This window comes from Paroedura picta, chromosome 1 (genome assembly GCF_049243985.1).
Source record: "Paroedura picta isolate Pp20150507F chromosome 1, Ppicta_v3.0, whole genome shotgun sequence".
NCBI classification, from domain to species: Eukaryota; Metazoa; Chordata; class Lepidosauria; order Squamata; family Gekkonidae; genus Paroedura; species Paroedura picta.
Window position 1 is genome coordinate 22974606 of NC_135369.1, and position 19328 is coordinate 22993933.

Genomic DNA, 19328 nt, shown 5'->3' on the forward strand with positions numbered 1-19328 from the left:
TTACCAATCAGCGGAACGGCAACGTCACCTTAGCAACCGCGCCTTGCTCTGTATTCGAGAGGTCTCTATGGTGCGGTCCGTTCGCACCGGTGTGACTCTGCATTGCTACGGACGTGGGCAAAGTGCTGCAGGGCTGCCCTAATCGAAGTGTTCGACCCCTGCAGTACAGTTATAGTAACTATGGGCCGTTGCTTTACAATTTCCCAAGTTACTTGATTGCGGCAGCCCTGTAAGGCAGGACAGTATTAACACGATCCCCATATTGCAAATAGGAGGATTGGGAGTGGCTTGTGCGCACTAGTTTGACAACCACCAGCCCACATGAACTCAATAGCAGGACAAAATTCAAAGGCAAAAAGAGAAAGGTGTCCTCTGTGAACCAGTTGTCAAGGAAGCCACTTATTTTTTTTAAAGCTTCTAGTTTGCCTGCCCTCACCTTTATTGCTATAGAGGGCTTTTCTGCATTTCCCCCCCCCCATCAGTTCTTGCCCCATAGGTTCACCCTGATTTCTGCATATATTTTTGTGCCATTATTTTTGCTGCTTCTTTTCATGTTTCTCACCCACCACCCAGTTCTTTTGAGAACATTTTTATTATATCCATCTTTTTTGAGTCAGTTTTTTTTTCTTGTGCATGTTTCTGTAGCTTTCTTTGTCCCACCCACCCACCTTGATTGAACTGTCATCATCATTAAACCACTCCCTCTCCTCCCACCCTGGAGGTGTGGCTTTTTATTTTTAAAGGCACTAAAATACCATCATAATGACAGATTTAACAGGTCCACTGAATTCCCAGCTTTCATTTTCTAAAAGTAATGCTCTATCCTTTTCCCTTGCAGAGATCAGTATTTGTCCTTATATCTTCAACAATGGAAGCAACTAGATATTCACTTTAAAAATGAAAGCTAGAAATTTGAGTAATCTGCTAAACCTACCTACTATGTTATATCAACATGAGGTGTGCTGCATGTGTGTCATCACCAATGATCCCACCAATAAAAGCATCCTCCCTTGGAATTCCTCATTATTTAAGGCACATGTAGAAAAAATTAAACTGACCCCACAATGGTGAAAACATAGAGGGCGTGCAGATGTGTGAAAAAACCATACCCAAATTGATTCCAGTGCTCACGGATTGACTGACTCCCAAGGAATTCAGAAGTCTAGCATGTTGAAGGGCCCCTAGACAGAAGTTTCCTGCAATTACTTTGAACCATATTTTATTGCCAAGATGTTACATGGAGAAGAATGAACACACTTTGGAAAAAATATTTAAACAGTCTAGAGAAGTCTACACAATAGATATATTTACCAAAGCATCAGTGCCAGAGAATAAGGCATGCCCATCCCCCTTTGGCTCCTTTGAATCCCTGAAATACAGCCGTGGATGGGCCCCATAGAAGTCTGAGCCAAGAGTCGCTGTGACAGTCATTCTTTGGGACTTGTGTAGAACTTATGACTTCTCTAAGGATATTCAGACCAGGCTCACAAAAAAGTTTGGGCACAAGTTGGAGGGAGAGTCGGACACTAGTCCTAACTCCTCATATTTACAACAGTCTTCTGCAAGTGCTATTATACATGCTAAGTTGCTTCTTACAAAGCACTCCTACAAGGAGGCATCTCTCCCCACCTCTGCAACCTTGCATGAAGCATCTAGTAGTGTATACAACAAAAAAAGGAGAGTGCACAGAGAGAAGACACAAATACAGAAGGTACTCCGAGGTAATCCAATATATATGAATGAGTTGTTCAGATTGAATATTTTAGAGTTGTTTTTATACCCTGCTTTTCACTCCCTGAAGGAGTCTCAAAGTGGCTTACAAGCTCTTTCCCTTCCTCGCCCCACAACAGACACCCTGGAAGGTAGGTGAGGCTGAGAGAGTCCTGATATTATTGCTTGGTCAAAATCGCTTTATCAGTGCTGTGGCAAGCCCAAGATCACCCAGCTGGCTGCATGTAGAGGAGCAGGGAATCAAATTTGGCTCACCAGATTAGAAGCCACTGGTCTTAACCTGCTCTCTTAGCTGAAAATTTCCAAAGTTCTAAAACAAGAACACCAGTCTCATATGCATATAAATGGATACAATATGAAAATGACAATTTTGATTCAACACTATTATTCTCTAATATATTCCATCTGAACAACTCATTCGTTTATATGTGTTTCCTTTGTGCCCAGAGGGGACCTTGGAGTACCTTCTATACTTTACCTATTCGTGTACAGGCAGATAGAATTGCTTCCAGCCGCCAGACACATCCCACAGCCAAAGCAAAGCACGTGGGCCTGAAGAGAAAGCAACAACGCCCTTTGTCACTGGATAGCCCTGAGGCCCATGGCTTCTTCTTTGCTTAAAGGGTATAAAAGAAGTTCCCTTGACAGTATTTTGAACCACAGAACAGTGTGTGATGTCTGTCCCTCCCAATCTTCACAAAAGAAGGAAGGGGTGGGCAGGTATGCCCAACAACTTGTTACTGGAGATACCGTCCCAAGTGAGGTAAACAGTCATTCAAAGTCACTCAATGATCCTACCCTTTTCTGAACCTACTCCAAATAATCATCAAAATGAGGCCTACATCACTCCACCTCATGGAACCAAAGAATCCACTCTCCCACCTCACTTTGCCACTCACGTAAAGACAACCGCAGCAAGGGAGAAAACACAGCTCCACAGAGCAGACAATGGTCCCTCCATTCAGCTACAGATACCCTCTGTGAACTCCTGAAGAGTGGTCTCTCCCCATTTCCCATCCACAAGTAGGCAGGAAGGTCTGTGATTTAGGGGACCAGAGTCCTTGAAAGATCCTTTTTGGAAGGTGATACTTCCCTCCAGCATCGTCAAACCTTGCGCCTGGCACAATGCCTCAGCCTCCTTGAGACTGTCCATGGCCAGCAAGCGGGCCAGGCGCTCCAGAGGGTAGCGGCAGTTCTTGCTGCTGAAGCCGTGGCTGAAGGTGAGCAGGGCAAGGTAGCGGGCCCTGGCCACGTGTGGATGGAGGGCACAGCTCTGCAGGTAGGGTAGCTCCCGAGCCAGGCAGAAGAAACGGGCAAAGTTGCGTTCTAAGTAAGCCAGGTTGATTGCCCGCGCTATGGAAAGTTCAGGGGTAGTTCGGATGTTATGTGGGAGCTGTAAAATCTGCCAGAGAGCATCCGGGGAGCCTGTGGATAGGAGAGGAAAGCAACATAAGGTCACAGTCAGGTTATTTTCAATCCTTAACAGCCAGCCTTGCTCAATATTTTATTTAATTACTTATTTTAATATTTGTTTATTCAACACATTTATTAGCAGCCTTTCCACTTTGCAAAATGCAAGGCACCTTGGGTGCATGTTAATTATCATCAAGTAGCTTCTGACTTATTTATTACATTTGTATACCACCCTCCTATGAATTTATTTTATTTATTTTATTTATTGGATTTATAGCCCGCTGCTCGAGAAAATTAGCTTCCAGCAGGTCACATAAAAGAAAATCCATAAAATAAAATTCAATAAAGCCCCATTAAAACCCAATTACAATACACAAAAATCTTGACAGGTAGCAAAAAATCCTGTGTCCCTCCTTAAAACCGGAAGACCCTTGAAAGGGCAGCATGGGGGAAAGCAAGGTGTTTGGTACCAGATGTTCAGGTACCAATGCTAAGGGGGACCCATATCACCTGCTCTTGCACTAGCCCCTACCGTAAACCTGGTGGAAGAGCTCCGTTTTCCAGGCTCGACGGAAAGCAGTAAGCTCTCAGAGGGCCCACAGCTGCTCCGGGAGCTCATTCCACCTGATAGGGCCCAGGACCAAAAAGGACTTGGCCCTGGTCAAGGCCAGGTGAGCATCCCTGGGGACAGGAATGATCAGCAAGTTGGTACCTACAGCGCGCAAGGCCCTGCAATGGACATAGGGCAGAAGATGGTCCCTCAGGTATGTGGGTCCCAGACCGTTTAGGGCCTTAAAGTTCAACACCAAGACCTTGAACTTAATCCAGGCCACAACTGGCAACCAAAGCAGCCGCCTCAGCACAGGCTGGCTATGGGCATCCAAAACACCCTACTGTTAGCAGACTTGCTCAGGTCTTCTTTTACTGAGTCCCAGGGCATCTTAGTGGGGACATAGTTTGTTTTGGAATTTTTTAATAGTTGCTTTATTTACATTGCAAGCTGCCCAGCAATGTAAATAAAACTATTAAAAATACTAAGAAGACCACAGTCTCTGCCATCATGCAACGCGTGCTGCCAGGAAAGGGTCCCCCCCATCCACCTGGGAGCATGCCTCATTGAAATGGTGTGTGTGTGTGTGTGTGAGAATTGAGATTAAGCCCACCCAGGTTCCCACACACTGCAAAAAACAAAGAAAATGTGGAAAAGTTGCTTTCCTTTCTAAAGAACCCACCCAACATTTAGAGAACGCTTCAAATGCTCAAAGCCCTTCTCACACATTCTTATACAACCCTTACAACACCCCTGCAAGGCAGACCACTCTGATTATTCCTGTACTCCATAAGATCCGGGAAAGAGAAGAAAGGCATTGTCCCAGGCTTCCTGAAGACTGCAGCAGAGCGGGGCCCGGCCCGGACCCCTCTGCCACCACACCTCTTGTCCACGACCCCACACACCTTTACTCACCTAGGTTGTACAGCAAGAAGAGCGCTTGGAAGAGGGGCTCGGCGTCGCTGCCGCGGTCCTCCTCCTCCTCCTGGCCCCGGTAGGCGCGGCGCAAGGCGGCGAAGCACTCCTGGACCTGGGCCCTGTGCAGGTGGGCGTCGAAGCGGGCGGGCGGCTCCGCGCAGAGCTGGTGTCCGGCGCGGAGCAGGTAGACGAGCGAGCGCTCGAGGACCGCGGCGCAGGGCCGGCCGGACACGCGCTGCACGGTGAGGTCGAGGCGCACGGCGCGCAGGCGGTCGGAGACGAAGGCGCACTGCTCGGCGGCGGACACGTCGGGCCGCCCGCGGGCCGCTTCGCCCAACAGGTGCCGCACCGTGGCCAGCAGCACCGGCGGCGGACGCAGCTCCTCGGGCCGCGGGCGCTCCTTGCCGGCGGCCGGCCGCGAGTACTCCTTCACCGCCTGCTCGGGCGGCCCCCGCTCCAGGACGTGCAGCCGGCCCTGGCGCCGCCGCCGCGCCAGCTCGCCCGCCGGGCACATCTCCAGGCAGGTGCCCGTCGGGGCCTCCTCGAAGACCCCCATGCGGTGGCAGGTAGGCCGAGGGACGGCCCCAAGCCCCGTCGCCGGGAAAGGAGCAGCCGTGCCGGGCTCTGGCCCGTGGATCCTCCCCGGTCGGCCCAGAGGGGGAGCTCCGCCGGAGAGACGCTTTGGAGTGCCCGAGCCCACCGCGAGAGATGGAAGAGGTGGAGCCGGAGGGGTTTCCCAGGCAAATCCTTCTGATCGAAGCGCGCCTGTGCCGGATATTGGCTTTGCCGCTGCCTGCGAAGCAAAACTACGAACCGACCCCTTGAGATCTGCGTCCAGCAGCACCGGAGAAGCTGTGGGAATGTGCAAGCTCTGCAGCGTGCACGATTCAGCGGCGTAAGAAGAGTAATCCTGCAGGGGGCACGGAAGGAGCTCAGTGGTTAGCATAGTTAGAAGAGGAACTTCCGGGAATGTTTCGAATGCTCTCCTTTTGTGTCCTGATTGGCTCATTTGGAGGCGTGTTCCTGTTTTGACTCCACTTCCTCCCTGTTTGCCTCCAGAACTCAACAGGCCGAATTAACAACTCAAGAGAACTGTTAGTTGGACTGTTATCTCTCTCTCTTCTTTCTACACAAAGTTGTTTCTCTTCACAATAAAACTTTTATTATTTTAAGCATCCTAGTGCTTTAATCCTCTTTGCAAATTTAAACTCTGCCAACAGAGACCGCTGTTTCACAGGGTCAGGTTTCCAGAGTTAAAAGTGCGGGGGCAAACAGGCGCAGCAGTCCCGATCAAGGGGGAAACAGTGTTCAAACAAATTGCAATGATGATCTGACTCCAATGGTGATGAGAAAGAAATTTTACTTACAAAAACAGAAGTACATCTTATGTGACATATTCATGTAGGTACATTTAAGTTATTATGAATAGATTCACTCCAAAAAAGATTAACTTGCTGGTACTTGAAGTCTCCTGGCATAATAACATTATCTGCTTTAGTCACCTCTCCGATTTCCTTTTCCATCACAAGATTACCTTCAAGGATTTGATCAGGTGGGCAATCATATACCTTCGCTGTTACATAATTCTTAGGGCTTAGTATTTCCACCCATATAGCTTCTGTTGAAGAGTGAATATCCCTTGTTTTCTAATTTATCGGATTCTATGCCCTACTTGATGTACAGCGTAACACCTTCACCTACCCATTTCTCCCTGTTCTGCCTATAGCGCTTATACCCAGGAATTACTGTATTCAATAGAGTTTCCACATTCCGCCATGTTTCTGAGATACCTGACTTGTCCGATGAAAGGAGCTTTGACTCTTGAAAGCTTATACCCTGGTATAGTGGCTAAAAACAGCAGCCTCTAACCTGGAGGGCTGGATTTGATTCCCTGCTCCTCCACATGCAGCCGAGTAACCTTGGGGTAGTCACACCTGTTAGAACTGTTCTCTGTTAAGACCATGAAACTGGTTGTCCTGTGTTGCTGGGAGCCTCATAGTGCCTCTTGTCCCCCTTCCCTTCCCTGGAATTTGTTTTGAACTACAGCAGCTGAACGCTTCTCCCTACAGCCAGAAGCTACGTAAGCTGCCAGAGCTGCCATATGGCCCAGCTAGTCATGATTCCACCCCCCAACAACAAGCACTTTGAATCTATGCAGCACTGATGGAATGGAGTTCAGTGTTTTTGGAGGAGGGGCAAGTGGGAGTCAGGTGTCAGCTTTGGTGCTGGAAGGTCCAGCCAGAGTATTCCTTTCTTGCATCATCTATATGTCCTTAAGTGGAATGTTTGTGGACAAGGAGATTTGCATGGTTCATCCTCTGGCTACAGTCCTGAGCACAATCTGCAGAAGAATATGTGCTATTGAACTTAGCAGGACATAATTCTGAGTCAATACGTATGGGATTGCACCATCTGTTTCCTCCAGGTGATCACTGACAAAGCAGTGGGAAAAGGAAAGCCAAATGGAGCACACCTGTTGGCAAAGGTGGTTTCAAGCAGGTAGCCGTGTTGGCCTGCAGGAACACTGTAAAGACCACTAAGATTTCCAGGGTATCCGACAAAAGTTTTTGACTCTCAACAGCTAATGCCCTAGAATGTGGGAATTACCAGCATTCCACAGGGCCTGTAAGACGGAGCTCTTCCGCCAGGCTTATAACTGAGGCCGGGCGGAAAGAAGATCAGCCCCCCCCCCTCACAAACTGGCGGTAGAGAGTGTCACCCCCCCTCCTGTAGTTGAGGATGCGGAGACCAAATGAGCAGATTAAGCCATCGCTGTTGCCATTATTGTAAATTATCGGATCTTATTGTTATTTTATGGTTTTAGGGGACGGGGTTATGTAAGCCGCCTCGAGCCTTCGGGGGGAGGTGGGGTATAACTATAATAATAATAATAATAATAATAATAATAATAATAATAAAATAATAATAAAATAATAATAGAAATCTTTAACAAAGTTTGAGTCCAGTAGCTCCTTTAAGACCACAAAATTTTATTCAAGATATAAGCTTTCGTGAGTAAGCACACTTCTTCAGATATGAAATCTTGTTAGTCTTTAAGGTGGCACTGGAGGTCTCAAATCTTACTCTGTTGATGAAGCAGCTCACAGGTACAACACACAATGGCTGGGATATGTCTGGCTCCTCTTATGGAGTCGGGTGGATCTTTCCTTTTCCCCATATATTTCGCTTCGTAACCAATACATTACTCCCTGGATTGATCAGCTACAGAATATTTCCAAATAACAGAAAATGAAGATCTTGTTGTCAGGCTAGGTTTAAAAAGTATACGTGAGTTAGCCACATTTATCTATGCTGTTATGAATCATGTATAAAATATTCTGATGCATATCTTGTAGGCTGTTAAGTCACAGGGAAAGGAAATGGCATGGATTATTAACAACTTGCCCCACAGAGGTACGATTTCTAACCATGGTTCTTATAAGAAAAGCCATGTTTAATCAAGCCAATGGCCCTTTCGGTAAAACACTGTGTGTTAAAAAAGGTCAAAACCCAGGTGCCATCAGGAGGTCCACCAGCATGGTCAGAACTCCAGAAGCACCAAGAATACAGAGAGCGCCACCTTGAGGCTAATAATCTCTGCTCCAGATGTTTATCCAGTCCCCTCTTGAAGTTGTCTATGTTTGGTGTAGTGGTTAGGAGCACTGACTTCTAATCTGGTGAGCCAGGTTTGATTCCCCGCTCCCCCACATGTAGCCAGCTGGGACTCGCCACAGCACTGATAAAGCTGTTCTGACCACAGGGCTCTCTCAGCCTCACCTCCCTCACAGGGTGTCTGTTGTGGAGAGAGGAAAGGGAAGGCAATTGGAAGCTGCTTTGAGACTCCTTCGGGGAGAGAAAAGCGGCATAGAAGAACCAACTCTTCCTCTTCTACCTCACAAGGTGTCTGTTGTGGAGAGAGGAAAGGGAAGGCTATTAGAACCTGCTTAGAGACTCCTTCTGGGAAAGAAAAGTGGCATATAAGAACCAACTCTTTTCCTCTCCTTTTTAACCACCACATCCTGCGGCAGTGAATTCCATGTGTTAATAACTCTTTGGGTGAAGAAGTACTTCCTTGTCCTAAGCTCACTGCTCATCAATCTCATTCTACCCCGGCTTTGTGGCTCAGTAGAAAAGTCTCTGCTTGGCATGCAGAAGGTCCCAGGGTCAGTCCCCCAACTCTCCTGTTCAAAGGACCAAGCAGTAGTTGATGTGAGAGGCCTCTGCCTAAGACCCTGGAGAGCAGCTGCCAGTCTGGCTGGACAATACTAACTGTGATGGACCAAGACCCTTTATTGTGTGAAGCAATTTCATGTACGGAGCGGGGTTCTGAGTTCCATTAGCTTCAGAGAAAAACCTTGATCCAGCGGCATCACTCTAGGCAGAAAGCAGTTTTGAACTTGCGTTTTCCACTTTCAACCCGAGGGAGGGAGCCTGCAGGAACAGGGAGGCCTCTCTGTCCTCTCCCGGTATTTAGCATCTGGGTGCTACAATTCTTGCATCATCTCCCAAAGATGTGAATGTCCCACTCCCCTTTCCCCCACATCCCCACCCCACAGAGTGAACATCCAAAGCAAAAGTAGATGCCATGGGTATAAATTAAAAGTGCATTGGGAAGGTTTACAAACAGGTCCTTGGACAGTGTAAGTTAAATCCTCCGCCCACCAACAGTACAGCCAGGGAATGTGAAGTTGAGGGTTCAAGTCTGCTCCGTCCAGTCAGGGCCAGGAGAAGGGTAGTGGCAGCAGAAGGAGCAGGCTGGTCTCTTCCTAAGGCGGCGGCGGCAGCAACGCAGCCAGGGCCACCACACTGGCATTTGCCCACCAGGAGTGCCTCAGGAGCCGCCTCTCAAAGGTGGAGATGCTTCAGGTGTTGCTGAAAGATCTCCTCAGCCCTCCGCAGGTATTCGGCTGTTTTCTTCTTCACGGCTTCCCTGCGGGCTGCATCTGGGTCTCCTGAAAACAAGAAGGAAGGAGTGGGGTATAGGGTGGGCCCTCCAAGCTCAGAGCTCTTCATAGCAACAGCCCAAAAAAACGCTGTACTATCAAAACACATTAAGAGCAGAATCTACTGTTCAGGTACAAGAAAGGCCAATACGCAGTGAGAAGAAGCACCCCCCCCCCCCGAAATTAATCCAAGTACATTTTTTCCTCCTCCAACCCAAGTCCAGTTTTCACCCCACCAGAGTTTGTGAAAAAAATCAATTTGAGCGTGGCCACTACACCAAGCTGGCTCTTGTTAGGAGTGGTTAGGAGCGTGGTGTAACAGTTAGGAGTGCGGACTTCTAATCTGGCAAGCCAGGTGCCCACGCAAGCAGCACCCTTTTAAATGATGCAACATGAGCATCAATGCAATTAAGAATCCCTTTTTTAAAGGAGCACTGATTTTTTAAATGTTCTCAGGGGAGCAGAGATGCTTTAGTAATCTGTCCAGTTCCATACAGACAAGACGGAATTGATACCCGTCTGGGCTGCCATCATCCAGAAGCAGAACCTTCCCTCCATACTGGAAAGAAGATGGAGCATCCCTCCAATGAAGGCTCAAATGCAAACCATGCACATCAAGACACACTTCACTGCTCCCAAAAAGAAGAACCATTCATTAAAATGAGAGGGAGACCCAGATACCTCAAAAGGAGAGGTGAAGTTGGTGGACACTAGATTCAGAACGAAAAAAAGGAAATCCTTTACACATTGAATGATTAAAAATGTGGAATTTGCTGCCAGAGGATGTAGTTATGGGCAGTTTTTAAAGGGGATTAGAAAGATCCATGGAGGATTGGTCTATCAATGGGTACTAGCCATGATGACTAAAGGGAGTCTCCAAGTTCAGAAGCAGTTAAGATCTGAATCTCAGTGCCAGGAAGAACCATAAGGGGAAGGCCTTGGCCTCTATGCTCTGTTGTTGGCCCTCCAGAGAAACTGGTGGGCCACGGTGTGAGACTGGATGCTGGGCTAGGCAGACCATCGTCTGATCCATCAGGGTTCTTCTTACATTCTTATCAGGGAAAGGTCTCAGCCTCTATGCCCTGTTATTGGTCCTCCAGCAGAACTGGTTGTCTACTGTATGAGACAAGATGTTTGACTAGATGGACCACTGGCCTGATCCAGCAGTCCTCTCCTTATGTTCTTATGAGGAGAAGGCCTCAGCCTCTATGTCCTGTTGCTCTTTGAGACAGGATGCCGGACTAGCTGGAACAGAGGTCTGATCCCACAGAGCTCTTTCTATATTCTAACTTACAGTCCATCCTTACTTGAAAAAAAGTCCAAATAAACATTCTGAGGACTGCAGTCTTGTGTCCTGCAGGGCTCCTAGATAAGACAGCACAGCACGGCTATCCAGCTCCCTCACCCCCTCACATGGGGTGAAGTCGCAGGACCAGCTCTCCACCTCAGTCAAACAATCCCCGTACCTTGCAGGCCCTGAAGCAGCAAGTCAACGCCGCTGCGATAGCCACGGAAAGCTCCCTCGTAGTCTTCAGCTGCTTCGCTCTCCAAAGCATGCTTGATACGCTTGGTGGCCAAAGGCAGGTATGCACCAGGATCTGAGGCCACTGCTCCTGCCTGGGATGGCTGTAGAATTCCAGTGGTTGGTGGAGAAGGTGCTGGAATGTCTTCCAAGGAAGCATGAGCAGGGGACGAGCTGGCTGCATCTGAAACTGAAAAACAGGGAGAAGAACGGGAACACAAATTCCTTGTCTTTCCCCTCCTGGCTTGACAACTCTGTTTGTACACACACAACCTTAAGTGAAGGCCTTTACGGCCCTGGCCTGTTAGAACGCTCTGCCTAATGAGCTAGACCCTGCAGGATCTTAAGACAGTTCTTCGGGGCCTATAAGACAGAGCTGTCCCACCAGACCTATGGCTGAGGCCTACAAAGACTCTCTGACCTCCGTATCTGAGATAGCCAAAACACCCAACTATTGACCAGTAATGATGCACTTGATGTATCCCTCCCCAATGAGAAGGAGGTGGCCCTTTTGGAAACTGTTGTTTTTTATTGTTAATTTTAATAAATGAAACCAGTTTTTATGTTTATTTTATTATGTTAGGGGCCAAGCCCGTTGCACTCAGGAATACAACAAGCACTAGATTAGGGGGATAGAGTGGAAGAACTCTGCGGACAGCTGCCCTATCCCCCAGGACCTGGAAGCTATTAGGGAACTCACCGACAGGGGCAGCTCTCACATGGCAGGGATCTGCAGCCTCCGAGCCTCAGAGGGAAGTGGAAGGAGGAGGGGTGGTCAGGGGTGGGGGACAGAAGGTGATTGATTGGCCACTGGGCAGACAGGCAAGCCAATTGGAGGAAGAGGCACTCAGGGGCGTGACAGCTGCCCTGAGTGGGTGCTAAACGCTGAGTGGCACTGAATACATGAGACACAGTCCTCCTCCAATCAGTTTTTATGTTTATTGTATTTTATTATGTAATGTTATATTATTATGTTGTGAACCACCCTGAGCCCCAAAGGGAAGGGCAGCATATAAACCAAAAATAAATATAAATAAGTAAATCATTTAAAAATCATAATGTAAATTTGCATTAGATCCAAAAATGCATTGTTAAGTATTTTACCTACAGGTATACCGAAACGTGGTGCAGAATTTTTCTTCTACACAAGAACTGCGGCAAGATTTATCATCACTTCCAGCTGCAAGCAGCAGCAAGGTCCACACATAGTTAGCTGTTGTGGCTAAACAAACACATCTGATCAACTAGGGACCCCCAGAAGGCTTTCAAAAGTGTTGGGACAAATATCTGAAATATCTGCAAGCTCTCCCTTCTTTCTGTAATCTTTCTGTAAAATGTATTAAAAAATAAGAATAACCATAAGATGGCCCTGCCAAAGACACTCTCCAGCAGGAGATTCACGGAGGAGCTTGGACACACACACACACACACCGAAGACTGACCCACACTTGGCCAAAACCACACAGCTGCCCACTGGCAGCCTCCATCAACCCACCTACCTTCCTCAGCGAAGGGGTCAAACAGGGCCAGCTCCTGGACCGACAGGGGGCAACGGGAAGGCGAGCTCATTTCCTTCTGTTCTTCTTCCTCCTCTTCTTCCTCCTCCCCAGCACAAGCAAAGAGAGCATCCAGGGCTTCATCTTCACATTTTCGGGGTGAGGAGTGGTCCCCTGTGCCAAAAACACTGATTAGGCTAGAACAGGGGTGGCCAAAACATGGCTCTCCGGATATCCATGGACTACAATCACCATGTGCCCCTGCTAGCAGGGGTCATGATAACTGTAGTTCATGGACATCTGGAGAGCCACAGTTTGACCATCCCTGGGCTAGGCAATGATTGGGGGAGGGGATGATGGGCCTTCAAAGCAGGCAGGTAGGGATACAGGAAGCTTCTCCCATTCCCTCCTGGCCCAGGAGTGGGTCCCTGGGGAGTGGGTCCTAGAATCATAGGGTTGGAAGGGACCTCATGGGTCATCTAGTCCAACCCCCTGCACTATGCAGGACACTCCTCCTCCCCACAAGCCGAAGGCCATGTCAGTTCCAGATTTAAAGCTGAAGCTCTCCCTCCTGCTTTGGATTCCAGAGTCCTCTGCAAGCTGCCACAGTGCATGTGCAGGCCTCTGAAGCTGCACGTTAGGACCCGGAGGGCCTCATTATCCTCACCAGAAGCCCCATGGGAGTCAACAGTCCTCACTCCAAGCCTCGCAAGCTCCTGATCTTCCGTACTTGGAAAGACCTGCCTATTGGCACTTATGTTTTGTACCAAAGCATGCAAAAAGGAAGGATGGCCCTGGAGCCAGCTCTACAGAAGCCTGCATTAATGTGGGAGAGGAGAAATCTTCCATTTGCCCTGCACATCTCCATTGCAACGCTAATAAGCAGCTCCCTACAAAAGGCGAGTAGATCAGAAAATTCAGCCTAGCATCTCACATGAAGCTGCCTTCTGCTGAGTCAGGCCCTAGATCCCTCAAGATCAGAATTGTCTTCTCAGACTGGCAGCAGGGTCTCCAGGGTCTCAGGGAGAGGTTTTTCACATCACCTGCGACCCTTTTCCATGCCAAGTAGGTGCTCTAAAACAGTTCCTTTAACAGGCAAAGCCCAAAAGGCCATACCTCCTTCTTTCACTGGGGGCTCCAGATCACAGTCTTCCCTTGCTGTAGTGCTGCAGTGATCATGCTCTGAGTGCAGGTCCAGGAGTCCCTGGTCCACGTCAGACGCCAGAGCATCCTCGCCAGGCTCCACTCCTTCTGACGGCACGGGGATCAGAGGGGGAGGCAGAGAAGGCAGGTCACAGTTTTCCAAAGGCCTCCTCCCCTCCCCACCCTGCAAGAGAGAAAGCGGTGGCATGAGCACAGAGGCATAAGTGGATTCCTCATCTTGAGATGTAAAGCAGGCCATGGATCCCACCTGGAACTCACAGGAGGACTGGGGGTCAGGACCCAGCACCTCCATCGTGCAATCAGGGAGGGGATCGAGGAGCTACAGTCAGTTCACAAATCCCTAGAAGCCCTTCCATCCCCCTGCCACTACAAGGACTCAAAGTGGGACCCCTGCAGGAGGATCCAGTGGCCATCTCCACCCTCCTCCATCTCACCCAGCCAAAATACCCGGAAGAACTCCTTGAGCTGCGGACTGTTGTTCAAGGCGGGGATGTGCACTGTGAAGCGCAGCATGACCTCAGCGGCCTTCCTCCGTTCCTCTATCACCTTGGGCTCAAACCGGCCTGCAGGAGAAAGAGTCTGACGTCACACTGGGTGTCAGGTCAGCTGCTGCACCAGCCTATGCAGAGTACATGTGCATTTGCGAGGGTCTTCCCTTTGCTAGCCTGGCAAATATACTCTAGAACAGGGGTAGTCAAACTGCGGCCCTCCAGATGTCCATGGATTACAATTCCCAGAAGCCCCTGCCAGCATTCGCTTGTAGTCCATGGACATCTGGAGGGCCGCAGTTTGACTACCCCTGCGGCTGCCTACACATTACACAGTTTACATGTCCATTCTGGGACCTCTTGAACCAGACAATCACTGATTCCACAATGAAACTTAATACTCAAGTAAAAAAAGACTCCAATCAGATTGAGACCATGACACATGGGAAGAATCACAGAATCATAGAGTTGAAAGGGGCCATACAGGCCATCTAGTCCAGCCCCCTGCTCAATACAGGATCAGCCTCCAGAATTCAGGATAAATATCTGTCAAGCTGCTGCATGAAGACTGCCAGTGAGAGGGAGATCACCACCTCCTTAGGCAGCCCATTCCGCTGCTGAACTGACTATAAAAATGTTATCTGATATCTAGCTGCTATCATTCTACACCTAGTTTAAACCCATTACAATGGGTCCTATGCTGCCAACAGGAATCTTTCCCTGCAGGAGGTACCAGCTTTCCGCAGGGCCTGCAAGACGGAGCTCTTTCGCCAAGCGTATGGTTGAGGCCAGGGCAGTTCCCATTAGACCATCTGAGAATCCCCTCCAATATTGTGATCTCCAATTACCAAGATTGTTAATACTAAGATCTAATGGATTGGCTCCCAGTCTCTTTGAATTGTTATCCTTCCCACCATGCTGAACATTGGGGGGAGGGGGGGGATTGCGATTAGAATCATGACCATTGCTGTTGTTATGATATGATGTTTGATTTAAGTTGGGGATGTTTTATTGGGGATTTTATTGTGTTTTAAATGTTTTATGTTGTAAACTGCCGTGAGACCAAATTGGGGAAATGGCAGTCAATAAATAAATAAATAAATAAAATAAAAGTGACAATCTTTCAAATACTGAATAGGAGACCTAAGAGGAAGAGAGAGGAGACCTAAGCATTATCATGTGCACCATTAACCCCAACCTGAAACAGTCCTGGGGAGCTACTTTTCCCATTAGAAAACTTGCATCTACAGGACTACATATATACACACAGTCTATACAGGGGCGTCAAACTGTGGTTCTCTAGATGTCCATGGACTATAATTCCCATGAGCCACTTCCAGCATGTGCCATGGACATCTGGAGAGCCTCAGTTTGGTCACCCCTGGTCTATATACAAGTTTCTCTGATGAGGCAAACAGCAGCATGCTAGGACAAGTTTGGGGGAAAGTTGCAGATGCAAGTCTTGAGCCCACTCTCTGGCCTTGACCTGAATCAATTCACCCTGCCCCTGAGAATGATGCTTCAGCACAGAAGGCACCCAGCACATATCTGGTTCAGCAGGAGCTGGAATGTACTCACTGCAGAATAGAGATAGGTCCTTAGACTAAGGTGACCAGATTGGGGGGTACCTGGCAAATTGTACTTATGTTGAAATTAAATATATATATATATATATTACAATACTATTTTTGCGTTCTGTGAAAATTTCTGTTGCTCCATATAGACCAAATTTTTACTCAAGAACCGCCCCCCCCCCCGGTTATGCCACCATCATTTGTAATTGTAATGAAGGGTTTTATGTAGAATCATAGAGTTGGAAGGGACCTCCTGGGTCATCTAGTCCAACCCCCCCCCCCCCCACAATGCAGGCCACTCACAACCTATCACTCATCCACTGTAACCTGCCACCCCCTTGAACCTTCACAGAATCATCCACTTCATCAGATGGCTATCCAGCTGTATTCTGTAATTTTTATTGATTTTATAATTTGTAAACAGCCATGAGACAGCTTATGATGGAAGTGGCAGTAACACTCTCCATTCTGTTTCTGGACATGGCCAAACTGATTGCCCTGGACAATTTTCCACAAAGACCCTGCCCATCTCCCTTGTTCCCAGCACCGGACAGTCACAGTCCATGTTCCTTTCAAAGTGGGGGAGGATGCTGATAAGACATTCGGGTGTTGACAGATGCAGTCACTACTACAAAATCCCTACTTTAGGAACAAGAGGCCAGCAATGAGCAGCTCTCCCACCCAGCTCAGTTCAGCCCCTCACCAAAGACTTGAGCTTTGGGGAAAGGAGGAAAGTCCTCCAGGCGCCGGAAGAGGTTTCGGTGGGTGTAGGCCAAGTCTCCATGCAGCTTCTTAAAGTCGCTGTACCGTTTCCAGACCACAATCTGTAGGATGAAATATGGGACAGACAATATAAAGAGTTTTCCGGTGCAGACAATATAATGTTTTCCGGGTTCTTGCCAAGAAATAATCCCTCCACATGAAGAGCGTAGGATGTGAAATGGCATAGCATTGCCCAGTCTTGCCAACACTTGGAAGCTAAACAGGGTTGATGGGAGACCACCAAGGAAAGCTCTGGAGAGAAAGACAATGACAAACTATCTCTGCTTCTCCCTTGCCTTGAAAGCCTCTTATTGGCCCATTATGCACGGCCGACGAAACGGCGATTTCGGGTCACATGGATAATGCGGAGGGGAAAGACGCGAAGCAAACCGCTTACGCGCAGGACGGGACGCAACGGCGGCAAAACCCAGAGTAACCGATTATGCACGCAGTGCCCCTGGTCCCCCGGAAGCTCCGCTTTCTTCGGCATTTCGATAACGCGACTTTTTTGCGGCATGCACTGAATCTGCAGCCGGTTGCAGCCAGCGCCGGTTGCAGCCAGCGTTATCGGTGATTTTAGGTGATGCCATTCCACCCCAAATGCGGACCTTCCTCTCCGTGCATAATGGGCCATTGGGATCACTGTGACTTGATGGCAATCACATACTGAAGAACTGTTCTGACAACCCCCCACCCCATTTTCACAGATTCATCCTGGCTAGACCCAATTAAGAAGACGTGTCCTGAAGGAACTTATTCATTCACTCAAGGCACAAAGTTCATATCTGGCTCTCTGGGAACCTACCAATTTTGCTTTATTATTCCTTCCACCAATGGCAAGATTTGCAGCCAAGGGAGGCACCTTCTGTACCTGGCCAAATCAAAGGCATTTTTTCCCGCCTGCATAAAGATAAAGATGGACATACCTCCTTGACATCTTCTGGATTCACTTTTGAGACAAACTGGAGGAGAGAGATAAAAAAAGAGCAAGATGTTGAGCTTCAACAAGACATGGTCAATTAAAAAAATATATATATCCCACTTTTCTCCGGATCGACATGCCACAAAGTGGCATAAATTATTAAACCAGTTAAAATCTATGTTTTGTAAAAATACACACAAATACTAAAAGAGCAAAACACTAACCGGGGGGGGGGGGGCGGGGGAATGTCTTCCCCCTCCCGTTTTACTATTTCAGGAAGGGGGGGCCTTTATTTCTAGCAGGATCCTCTGCAAATGCAACGATCCTGCCGGTACCTTGCCTTCTATAGGGATTTTAAAAATCTGTAAGTGCTGGGCGGGGGAATGCAACGTGCAGGTCCGAGCCCGCCGGGGAACTACATCCAAGGAAGAAAGTACTCTGCACATGTACAGAGGGCCTCCCGCGCTGCTCCATGCGTAGGAAGCAATCTCCGCGACGGGAGAATGGGCGCAGACAGAAGCCCTATTGACGTACTTCGCCCCCTCCCCTCCACCTGGGATCGGGGGATTCCCACCTTGGCGGTCACTTTGTACTCAGTGTAACCTTTGGGGTGGGTTCGGGTGTCGGTGACGGTGTAATGCCGGTGGTACTCATCCTTCGCCCGACGGGACATCCCAGTGCCCTTTTGGGCGTGGCGGCCCCTTTAAATCCAGAGCTCCTCGCTTCGACAGCGACGGCCCAAAGTAACAAGACAGCGACGGGGGCGATGCGAGTCGCGACTGCGCGTCCGGCCTGCCACTCAAGGCGCATGCGTCGCCGATAGCTTGAGGGCTTTGATACCCAGGCCGAGGGAATGTCTACAAAGTGCGGGGAAAGCTCAGGCGCAGGGCTCCTCTGCAAAGGGCTGGATTTAGACTTGCGCTGCAGGGAGGCGAAATGAGGAAAATCAGGATCCTGCGGATGATGCGAACGTGACGCATGATGGAGTTAATCGGGATATTGCGTCAAGCGCATAATTAGAGCGAGGGCCTTGCTTTTACAGCCCCTGAGTGCAATCCCAGCACAGGTTTGGGCGGACTGTTTACAACGCGCAGTCCCGGCCGAAGCAAAAGAACGCAAAATCCCACTGGGTGCAAATCCGGCTTGCTGTCTTGTAAACGTGTTGGCTGATCATCTGGACTGGAACCACGCATTGCCACTCCCACGCTGCCAGGCTCTCTGGCTCTGCTCTTTCTCTTTGTCTGTTCTCTGCTGCCCTGGAGGATAGGCTGCAGGGGTAGTCAAACTGCGGCCCTCCAGATGTCCATGGACTACAATTCCCAGGAGTCCCTGCCAGCGATACTGCTGGCAGGGGCTTCTGGGAATTGTAGTCCATGGACATCTGGAGGGCCGCAGTTTGACTACCCCTGGTTGGGGTGGGGGATGCTGTGGGTTAGTTCGGGAGGGGCGATGTTGAGCAATTTAGGGCCAACAAAACTGGGGAAGGCCATGTGCGGCTGTTGAGAGGAGCTGTCTGAGAGCACACAGAGTGTTTTTGCCCCACCTCTCAGTTGCCTCAGGTCTAATGTGCAGCGTGTCCAGTTTTGTGCAATGGGAGAAAAACAGCACCGTTTTTGTGCAGTGGGGCATGGAGAATTGAACCAGGTGCAAAAATGTTCCTTAAAATTAAATAACCAGGAGGAATGGAACTTTGAACACCATTAGCTCCTTTCTGATTACTGCTCTAAACTGGATGTTATCTGTTGTTGGCCTGGTTCCGAATAAAGTGATACAGCAAACTTCACCCTGTTAATGAGCCATCTTTGAAGCGCCATGATCATCTCAAAATTCACCACTTTCCCCTCT

The 19328-nt window shown here is 48.8% G+C and overlaps 2 protein-coding genes across 2 annotated transcripts; both read right to left on the reverse strand.

The window, feature by feature from the left end:
- Positions 1–1211: 1211 nt before the first annotated feature.
- Positions 1212–5598, reverse strand: SAC3D1 (SAC3 domain containing 1). Its single transcript, XM_077327350.1, has 2 exons — positions 4610–5598; positions 1212–3156 (listed from the first exon to the last, which is right to left on the reverse strand). The coding sequence occupies exons 1-2, from the start codon at positions 5556–5558 to the stop codon at positions 2693–2695; spliced, it is 1413 nt and encodes a 470-aa protein (XP_077183465.1). The 5' UTR covers positions 5559–5598; the 3' UTR covers positions 1212–2692.
- A 3284-nt stretch (positions 5599–8882) lies between these two features.
- Positions 8883–18295, reverse strand: SNX15 (sorting nexin 15). The gene is made up of 8 exons (XM_077327365.1): positions 18058–18295; positions 17488–17523; positions 16503–16623; positions 14185–14300; positions 13690–13900; positions 12577–12747; positions 11022–11267; positions 8883–9564 (listed from the first exon to the last, which is right to left on the reverse strand). Exons 1-8 carry the CDS (start codon positions 18154–18156, stop codon positions 9458–9460), a joined length of 1107 nt encoding a protein of 368 aa, XP_077183480.1. The 5' UTR covers positions 18157–18295; the 3' UTR covers positions 8883–9457.
- Positions 18296–19328: the final 1033 nt, after the last annotated feature.